The sequence below is a fragment of the Anoplopoma fimbria genome, chromosome 2 (genome assembly GCF_027596085.1).
Source record: "Anoplopoma fimbria isolate UVic2021 breed Golden Eagle Sablefish chromosome 2, Afim_UVic_2022, whole genome shotgun sequence".
Classification (NCBI taxonomy): domain Eukaryota; kingdom Metazoa; phylum Chordata; class Actinopteri; order Perciformes; family Anoplopomatidae; genus Anoplopoma; species Anoplopoma fimbria.
The window spans coordinates 6,995,987-7,007,128 of NC_072450.1; the positions used below are offsets into that span (position 1 = coordinate 6,995,987).

General features: G+C 36.8%; 1 protein-coding gene across 3 annotated transcripts in view; it reads right to left on the minus strand.

The window, feature by feature from the left end:
* mpped2a (metallophosphoesterase domain containing 2a) overlaps positions 1-8,412 on the minus strand; it is a 67,086-nt gene extending 58,674 nt beyond the window's left edge. The window contains exons 1-2 of one of the 3 annotated variants that reach the window (XM_054611003.1): positions 7,888-8,412; positions 5,115-5,403 (exon numbers count right to left, since the gene is read on the minus strand). In XM_054611003.1, coding sequence (XP_054466978.1) covers positions 5,115-5,227 — 113 coding nt within the window. In that variant the 5' untranslated portion in view covers positions 5,228-5,403; positions 7,888-8,412. Of the gene's footprint in view, positions 1-5,114; positions 5,404-6,339; positions 6,358-7,526; positions 7,598-7,887 lie in introns of those variants that run through there. The other 2 variants (XM_054611010.1, XM_054611019.1) reach the window with 2 other exon arrangements.
* Between the last annotated feature and the right edge of the window lie 2,730 nt (positions 8,413-11,142).

Genomic DNA, 11,142 nt, shown 5'->3' on the forward strand with positions numbered 1-11,142 from the left:
AGACGGCGCAGAAAAAATAAACCAGACACAAACAGGGCTGGACTGAGTCCGCCGCTTACTTGCAGACAGAGACGGAGACGTTTAATGCTCTGAAGAAAAGCCCACTTTCACTTCAGGGTCACGTTCCTGAGCATTAGTTTGTGACCGAATGTTGTGACCGAATGTGTGTGTGTGTGTGTGTGTGTGTGTGTGTGTGTGTGTGTGTGTGTGTGTGTGTGTGTGTGTGTGTGTGTGTTTGTCAGTCTGAGTGTGCATGCTCTTGATGCATGTTTTCATATGCGGTTCAGAGAGCGCTACCTTCCTCACCACACAAAAGGTGCTGCTGTACTCCATCACGGAAATCTAAATATTCTGTCTAGGGGGAAAAAAAAAACATTAGAGCAGGGATTGTATTTCAAACGGCGGGCAACCCCCTCACTCAAGCTTGTTTCTCTCTCTCTCTCTCTCTCTCTCGCTCTCTCTTTGCCGTCAAGAGAAGTAACAACTTTATTTATGTCCAAATTCTGTGGATGCAGAGAGCGAGAACCCCCAAGCAATTCGGATCATTATCTCTCAAATCTAAACAAGTCTTTACTTTCCCAGAACAGAGCGCGTATTCTATAAGCACTTAAACATAGCGGGGGGATGGGCTTATAGTGTGTGTGTGTGTGTGTGTGTGTGTGTGTGTGTGTGTGTGTGTGTGTGTGTGTGTGTGTGTGTGTGTGTGTGTATCCCGGGGTTCCCAGTCTGAGTTTAAGAATGGCAGAGTAAAACAGTGCAGGCTCTGTGGAGGCCAGGAAACAGCCTAATGTATTTATCCAAACACATATCTGCTGAGAGGCCCCACGGCTTCAACACATCCCCTTCCTACAGCGGCTCCACCTCCCAAAAACTAGGAGAAACTGCAGGGCTGCACAATATGGGGCAGAGAATTACGTTATTTATGATAAGTTAGATCAACTTTTTGATTATTTCTTCCAAGTTTTAGGAATTCTAACTGCATTTCTGCACCTTAAACACACCGGCACTGTGTCATTGTTTCATCACCGTGCTCCTCAGAGATGCAGGAACTGGATATCTTGCTGTCTGACTCTTAATGCACTTAATAAACAGCTGTTTTTTCTCCCAGTATTCTCCAAAATCTGCTCTTGCTTGTCGTCTTTTTCAAATAAAATTAAGTTGTCTCTGGATGAGAGTTAAAAACAGTAAGCGTTTACAGGATTTCCCTCTTAAACATCAGTCAGATCTGTTATTTTCTTCCCCACTTTGCTTGTTTCTCTATTTTCCTACAAAAGAGGCTGTTTTTTTTTTTTAAAATGCAAGGTTTCTCTGCTGCTTTTCTAACTGAACTACACTAAAGGTCAACGGGTGCAACGCTGCAGAATAAAAGGCTGAACTGAACCACACTGAGACTTTCAACACAATCTGTCAATCATAAATAACAAATCCCAAAATAAGCAGAGACATTTTAACAAAAGAATGGAACCTTGCAGGGGTAATTCATGTTTTAAAGCCACAAAAAAAAATCTTGTTGTATTATCTATTATTTTCCTTTTTGAAAAGGAAAGAAATTGAGGGAGCCTCTTCAAACTACAATCTATTCTGGTGAATCCTCCGCTGTCTTCCATGTGTTGACCTTGATTCATATTGTAGCGTTCGGCCTGATTTACTGACGTCTTTGTCAACCATTAAAATGGACTGACGTAACTCAAACTGCAGTGTGACCTCGTCTCCTTCTGCACATATCGTGGCACCGGAGCTCGCCGTGCTGGCACCGCGGCTCACAGCTGAGGAATCCCAAAACAACACGGTGGCACAATGATGTGAACTCTGCCAACACCGGAGGGAGGAAGGTACGAGCCCCAATCAGCTGTTTACACCGTTACATAATTTGACCTTCTACCCCAAAATAATCCTGTTTACATGAACTTGATTATTTAGACAGAATTGTGGGAATCGGAATGTTTCAGGTAAACAAAACAAAAAATAAACTTGTTTGCCAGATGTTGTTGTTCCACAACGTGAAGAAGAGCGGCTGGTTGACTCTTTAATTCTTCACAGAATGACACCAAATCCTCCTCTTCCTCTTATCCATCTGTCGTTTGTCTAAAAATGCCTGTTTTATGACATTTATTTATAAATCTGCACGAGCGCTGCGTCATGTAACATAAACTCATGTACCGAGTGTCGACCCCACCGGCCGCTATTGGTTTAACTGGATGCAGAGGCCACTTCCCTTCCACCTCAACGTAACATGATGATCTGAGCACACGGGCAACTTAACCAGGTTGAAGGACCGATTAAGTGAGAGGAGGACTTAACAGCGTCTCTTATCTGATGGCCTTAAACGTCAATTAACAAGAGAACTCTGTTACTTTAATTTAAGTCTGATCAGAGATTGTTGTGATTATTCAACAAGAGATGAAGAAGCTAAATTAACATTACTCCTTTTAGATTTAGCCGTTATGGGGAAAGATATATTTACAAACCGCTGCTGTTTTCTTAAACAGTGTTTTAGGATCTCCAAAGCAACTCAAAAGAGTTTTAAAGTCGTGGTAAAGAAATGGATCTTTAACAGTCTATCCTTGACAATCTGTGGCAATTACGAGGCGGTCGCCATGGTCTAAATTTATCCTACCTCAAGCTCTCGACAAAAGTCTGATAGTTCGTCTTCATGGAAGTGGATTTGTGGATCATTAACGGCGGCGGCATAACGGCGATGTGGTGGCGCGGTTTCCTAATCAGCATTTTCCAGGAAGCATGTGATAGAATGACACCAGTGGTTATAGCGCTTTCAAAATGATAAGGCGCCAACAGTGTTTCCGATGGCAACGTCTTTGCCACCACAGCAAAAAAACCAACTCTGAATAGAAAAGAAAGCAGTCCATGATCAATAATAAACATGGAAAGCCGACCTGCCTCATAGTTGTATAAAGCTGGCTGGTGTTTATGAACATGTTTGCCTGAACGCCGTCTTACAACGCCAGTGTGCTTCTGTTTACACCGGTTACATGTAAGGAAATAATATTTATCATTTTCTATATTGGATCAACAATTTTTCCAATGTACAGAATACAAAAGTTTAAACAGACATCTGCAGAACATGATGAATGCAAACAACTTAAATTAGGAGGTAAATGAATTAAATAAAAGGATAGGCCGCCGTATAAAAAGTGTCTTGTAAAAGTTTGTGAGAGGGTATTATTATTATTATTATTTAAAATGCATGAAGAGATCTACCTTTGCGTAAATAATATTTTGCAAATAGATTTATATAGTTTTACAAGATAATTAGAATATCAGTATTCAAGGTGTCAAACAAAGCTTTACCATGGCAGGTGTTTTTCTACTTCAGTACACTTGAGGAAGAAACATTATCGGGGCCACAACATTGCAGATGAAAATTAAATATCAAAGTATTTACATTTTTTATAAAAAAACAGGAATTCCAGAAATATGTGGCATGTAAAAACAGTTTTCTTGAGCCAGTTAAAGGAATGCTACGAATGCAGATGTGTGTTCATGATGAAGAAGCATTTCACCTTCAAGCACAACAATGAAAATAATCTGTGTTTTCACTCGCAACAATATAATTATATGTCAGGACTTGGTTGTGTGTTTTTTTTTTTTTTTACATATTTACATAACAGTCAAGTCTGTCTATAACAAAGAGCACAATGGCACATATTTAATAAGTGCATGGTGTTAGCACGGGCTCTATTTTCTCACTCGTTCGGTGTGTGACTTTCTAGAACTTAAATTAACGTCAAGTGTGAAAAATCACAACCAACATGCTTCACGTTGAATGTTTTTTCTCCTAAATATGTCATGTTCATTATTTGTTGCAGTTATAATATAGGAAATGCCAAAGAGAAAGAGCAACAGGAATGTGTGTCGGCTTTTCTCCCCCAAAAAAACAGCCAAAACACGGCAAAATTACCCAACATAGAATAAAGTTCAATCAAAGAGCAAAATAAAATGAAATTACACACAAATCCACTATTAAAACATCAGACAGGCAGCACTCTAGGGCTCCCCTTCAATCACTTCCTGTCTCTGCTGCAGCTTTTTACACAACTCTCTCAATGGAGATAAAATATCTCAAGCACTCTGTGCATTTAACTACGACCAGGAATCCCTCACAGATCTTGCATAAAAGCTTAAATATTCTGTAACTGGAAGACACAAAGCATGCAAACATGCAGCTGTTAGAGTGCTAATATCTGTCCACAGATAAAAAAAAAAAACACCACGCTCTGATGAGTGTGCGTTGTGAGGGCTGACTGGGTCACAGTGCTCTGACCCACTAATGAGAGGCAGAGCGTAACCACATCAGACAAGAGCCACGCTAAGTAACTGGTCTGATAAATAAATAAAAAGAGCGCCCTAATGCGGACAAAGCGTTCATGCACCACAGTGACAACATGGCACAAATGATAACACTCATAGGAAACAGCGGTGAGCCTTTCGCAACGCAGAACAGAGAGGAAAAAGAGTCGGAAAAGCTTTTACTTAAATCTGCATAAACCATAAAAGCATTCAGTTTTCAGTGGTGCATGTTTTTAAAAATGTGTAACTTCTGGGTTCACCTGCCACACTCACTGCAAACTTCTAGAACCAGTAATATCCAATTTTCCTCAAATGTTACACAGCACAGTTCGAGCAGCTTTCTGGTCTCTGTCTGTTCTCAAAGTTTATCCTCCTTGGCCACCGTACGCTCTCTGAGCTAGAGCCAATTAAATTAAAGTATAAACAAAGACTCGGCATCAAACAGGCGCCTGATTGGCTTCCTGTTGCCCCTCAAAATATATCTAAATGTATGCAGTCTGGATTATTGCCTCTTCTGAAATTTGTTTTACACGTCAAACAAAACCAGCGTTAAACCATCAAATCATAAAATGTGAAATAAAATAAATGAATAAAGAAAATGAGGGAAAAAAAGCTCTGGATGAGTTGATTAAAAGTTTCATTTGTCCATTTAAGATTTTAAAACAGGCAGGATGAAAAGTATAAATTCATTTATTTTGACAGGTTAATATTATTCTTAATTCTCATTTTTGTTCCCACAGCAGGTGATCCACAATGTGTGTGTGCGTGATCCTGTGTGTGTGTGTGTGTGTGTGTGTGTCACTTACATGTGGACGTGTGGAGGTTGGAAGCGGCTCTGGTTGATGTTGTAGTGTGTGAAGGCCTGCGTGGGGTTGGAGCTGTACTCGTCCACCGTGATGGTCACTTTGCCATGAGCCATCCTTCCGCCGTTTGGACATGAGACGCCGTTCGTTCACCGGGATTCAGCAGCGAGCCGTGCAGCGGTCATCCTTCAGAGCCGCTTTTAAAAGAAGCCCAGGAAGTCTCCCAGCAGCAGCAGCAGCAGGAGCAGGAGCAGCGACCCGGCCGACCGACTCGACCACGACACACTGCAGTCTGCACCGACAGGAGAAAGGAGACACACACACACACACGCAGCTGCTTCAAACAGAATGCACACACACACACACACTGAATACACTGGTAGAAAAGTATAAAACCTCTGTGAATAAATAAACTGCACAAGTAAAAACAGGTGGCTTTAGGAGCTGAAATGACTCTGAGTACAAGTAGATCACACATGAATTAAGGAGGTAATCTTTTTCTAATCATTTCCATTATTACACTGTTCAATATGTTATGCTGCAATTACAGTTTTCTTGCTTGGTTTCAGAGAGCAGAAACACAGAAAACAGATTCTTTTTTTTTTTTTTTTGCTGTGTCACAATTTGAAAAGTGAATTCCTGAAAGCATTATTAATAAAATCAGAAATCAGAAGAAAATGCATTGAGGCAATTTAAATATAATAAGCAGACGTACTCTACCCTTTTCAAACAATCTGGCATTTTGTTAAGTGAATAGAAATACTTTCAAAAAACGAGACACTGAGCTGTTAAGGCGACAATTTACAATCTGGATGCCCCGATTTTAATTGCTGCTCTGCTGCTAATAACCCAGCTGTTTTTAATGCAAACTAATATATTCAAATGTTTAAAAAATAAATGACTGCAGGCATTAGTCTCTAAGGCATTAGCTTGCTGAAATTAAACCAAGCAAAAACAAAATAAAACTGATCAAATAAGCGTTCAATAAAGCAAGAACATTTTCAGAATGCATGACACAGACAGAAAACAACATTTGATAACAAACCGCAAAACATGCAAAAATTATTCCCGGCCTCAACAATCAAATCTTCTATCAGAACTGCTCTGCAAAACCGTACAATAAAAAGGCTAAAATTAGGTAAAAACACACACAAATTCTGCAGGAAAAAGCAGCTAAAATCCTGCACAAGTGTGTTGTTTTTTTGTTGCATCCTCAGATCTCACTCACCGACTTCTCTCTCTGTGTGTGTGTGTGTGTGTGTGTGTGTGTGTGTGTGTGTGTGTGTGCGTCTCGTTGCAAAACCCCAGAGCTTCCCTCCTGCCTGACCTCCCTGACTGATAGTGAAGTGGCCACTGTGGGCTTTACAGGCTTTTTATACCAGACCTCCTCATGCAGCCACGAGCATTTCAAGAAGAAGAAGAAGAAGAAAAATCAATGTATCTTCTTTTTTTTGGACTGTAATCAGCAGCTGCGGAGTTCATTTGATGGTTAAATCCTGTGATGCAGTGGTGAGTAAAAAAAAAAAAAAAATAAAAAAAAAAAAAAAAAAAAAAAAAAAAAAAAAACTCCAGTTGTTGAGCACACAACCCTCCCAGTTGAAGCTAGAAAAGAAAAACTGTCCTATTTCCACAAAAGCATTGATTTATGTTTTCTAGGTCAGCTTGATGCTACTTCCCTCTGATATGTGCTATGAATTTAAGTCAGAAAGATTCATGCCAGCCTAGAAAAAAAAAAAGGAGGGTAAACTCAATTCCTGCAGAAAGCAACAAAAAAAAAAAACCCAGCTCACACTCAAATCTTTACAATGAAAAAATATTGCAATGCCATTATTCCAACTCCAAATCTAATCCTTTCTGCTGCAAGTATACAAGAAACAAGTTGTCAGATCTTCCTTTGGCCTTCACAATAAAATATATTTAAAAATGACTTCAATTAAAAGCTGCCTTGCACACTTCTCTCAAGACAAAATCTAAAAACTCAAGTTCTCCTGCTGCTCAGAAAATGTGCTTTTTTTTGCAGCATGCTCTACTGTATCCTCACCATGTGTGTGTGTCTCTATATCTATATCTATATATGTGTGTGTAACTCGCCTTGCTTGCTTCTGTCTCTCTACCTTGTGGCTACAGTAGCAGCAACTAGCTCTGTAGCTTAGCTTGCTATAAACCTGCCCTGGCACTAGATTTTTTTTTTTTTTAATTTTTTAATTATCATGCATGCAGGCTGTAGCTTTGCACTGATCTGCTTCTCCTATAACAGTAGTGGTGCACACACACACACACACACACACACACACACACACACACACACACACACACACACACACACACACACACACACACACACACACACACACAGTCCTGTCTTTGCATTTTACAAGCACCACCACCACCTCCACCTCCACACCAAATAGCTACCTTCACGAGTAGAAAGCACTCCAAGAGGGTAAAGCCGGATGCATTGACCCTCCACTGATACCATGCATGTGTTTCTGCACAATGTGTGCTATGTGCTGTTCACTGCTTGCAGGATTTTGCATGCACACACACACACACACACACATATATACACACATATATAAAAAGAAAGAAGATCCATGCAATCCTGAACTCTGCTCCTGCAATAATAATAATAATAATAATAATAATAATAATAATAAATAAATAAATAACAACACCAAAGGCGACCCCTCCTGCTCGTCCTCCTGAAATGACAAGCCACCTTTTAAACCGACGGCTTTGTGTCAGGAATTTCCTCTTTCTTTTTTTTTTTTCTCACCCCGTCTGCCCTTCTTTCTCCCCCTTCTCGGTCCTCCAAAGCAAAGCGGAGAAAGGTTGCTCTACCTCCTCTTTTTTTTTTTTTTATATATATATATATATATATATATGTATATATGTGTGTGTATATACTATATATATATATATATATATTTATGTATATATATCTGGCCGGAGAGGAAGAGAGCGGCGGGTCGGGGTCGCCCTCTAAGCGGCGGAGGCAGCGGTGCAGAGACGCGGGTCCATGCGGCAGCAGCAGCGAGGAGAGCGGGGAGGTTCAACGCGGTCGTCCGGAGGTTGCGGCAGTCTGGGCGGATCAGGGCAGAACCTTCGACCCGGCGGGGACCTCGGCTGCTCCGGTGGAAAGAAACCAGACAAGAAGGCGAAGGGGAGGGGAGGAGGAGGAGGGAGAGAGAGATATGGAGAGATACACAGAGAGAGAGAGAGAGAGGGAGGAGGGAGAGAGACACTGACAGACAACAGAGAGAGAGACGGAGTGCAGTGAGTCGGAGCTGCCACTGGGGTCAGAGAGCAGAGAGAGCACACACACACACACACACACACACACACACACACATACACACACACACACACACACACACACACACCCCAACCCCGACACCCTCCCGTGCGCGCAACCTCCCCGGCGGGATCGCGCACGATAGGAGAGAGAGGAGGAGGAGGGGAGGGAGGGGGGGAGGCGGGTCCCGCTCTGCTTCCGTGCTGCATTCACTTGCTGTCGGATATGTGTGTGTTGGTGAAGTGCACTGAACAGAAAGCAGCGATTTGGGGCTAAATAATATATTTATTTATTTTTAGTTTAATTAATGCAAAGTGCTTATTAAGACATGTAGATTAATATTGAAGACATCCAAACATTTTTCTTTATTTTTATTTTAGATATTTTTTTATTTTAGATATATATACAGTACCAGTCAAACGTTTGGATACACCTTCTCATTCAATGGTTTTTCTTAATTTTTATTTTTATTTTTTTCTACATTGTAGATTAATATTGAAGACATCCAAACATTTTTCTTTATTTTTATTTTAATTTTATATATTTTTTTATTTTATATATATACAGTACCAGTCAAACGTTTGGACACACCTTCTAATTCAATGGTTTTTCTTTATTTTTATTTTTATTTTAATTTTATATATTTTTTTATTTTATATATATACAGTACCAGTCAAACGTTTGGACACACCTTCTCATTCAATGGTTTTTCTTTATTTTTATTTTTATTTTTTTCTACATTGTAGATTAATATTGAAGACATCCAAACATTTTTCTTTATTTTTATTTTTATTTTATATATTTTTTTATTTTATATATATATACAGTACCAGTCAAAAGTTTGGACACACCTTCTCATTCAATGGTTTTTCTTTATTTTTATTTTATATATTTTCTTATTTTATATATATACAGTACCAGTCAAAAATTTGGACACACCTTCTCATTCAATGGTTTTTCTTAATTTTTATTTTATTTTATTTTATTTATTTTATATATATACAGTACCAGTCAAAGCTTTGGACACACCTTCTCATTCAATGGTTTTTCTTTATTTTTATTTTATATATTTTCTTATTTTATATATATACAGTACCAGTCAAAAGTTTGGACACACCTTCTCATTCAATGGTTTTTCTTATTTTTTTATTTTATGTATATACAGTACCAGTCAAAAGTTTGGACACACCTTCTCATTCAATGGTTTTTCTTTATTTTCATTTTATTTTATTTATTTTATATATATACAGTACCAGTCAAAAGTTTGGACACACCTTCTCATTCAATGTTTTTTCTTAATTTCTAATTTTATTTTTTCTACATTGTAGATTAATATTGAAGACATCCAAACATTTTTCTTTATTTTAATTTAATATTTTTTATTTTATTTTATATATATACAGAACCAGTCAAAAGTTTGGACACACCTTCTCATTCAATGGTTTTTCTTTATTTTTATTTTATATATTTTTTTATTTTATATATATATATATATACAGTACCAGTCAAAAGTTTGGACACACCTTCTCATTCAAAGGTTTTTCTTTATATTTAATTTTATTTTATATATATTTGTATTTTATATATATACAGTACCAGTCAAAAGTTTGGACACACCTTCTCATTCAATGGTTTTTCTTTATTTTTATTTTATATTTTATTTTATTTTATATATATACAGTACCAGTCAAAAGTTTGGACACACCTTTCATTCAATGGTTTTTCTTTATTTTTATTTTTATTTTATATATATTTCTATTACCAGTACCAGTCGAAAGTTTGGACACACCTTCTCATTCAATGGTTTTTCTTAATTTTTAATTTTATTTTTTCTACATTGTAGATTAATATTGACGACATCCAAACATTTTTCTTTATTTTTATTTTATATATATTTTTATTTTATATATATACAGAACCAGTCAAAAGTTTGGACACACCTTCTCATTCAATGATTTTTCTTTATTTTTATTTTTATTGTATATATATTTTTATTTTATATATATACAGTACCAGTCAAAAGTTTGGACACACCTTCTCATTCAATGGTTTTTCTTAATTTTTAATTTTATTTTTTTTTATTTTACATTGTAGATTAATATTTGGACACACCTTCTCAAACATTTTTCTTTATTTTTATTTTATATATATTTCTATTTTATATATATACAGTACCAGTCAAAAGTTTGGACACACCTTCTCATTCAATGGTTTTTCTTTATTTTTAATTTAATTTTTCTACATTGTAGATTAATATTGAAGACATCCAAACATTTTTCTTTATTTTATTTTATATATTTTTTATTTTTTATATATATACAGTACCAGTCAAAAGTTTGGACACACCTTCTCATTCAATGGTTTTTCTTTATTTTATTTTTTTTATTTTTTTTTATTTTATATATACAGTACCAGTCAAAAGTTTGGACACACCTTCTTCAATTTTTTCATTTTTATTATATATATTTTTTTATTTTATGTTTTACCAGTCAAAAGTTTGGATTTTCAATGATTTTTCTTTATTTTATTTTTTTATTTTATATATACAGTACCAGTCAAAAGTTTGGACACACCTTCTCATTCAATGGTTTTTCTTTATTTTTATTTTATTTTATATATTTTTTTATTTTATATATATACAGTACCAGTCAAACGTTTGGACACACATTCCTATTCAATGTTTTTTCTTTATTTTTATTTTTATTTTATATTTTATTTTATTTTATATATATATAT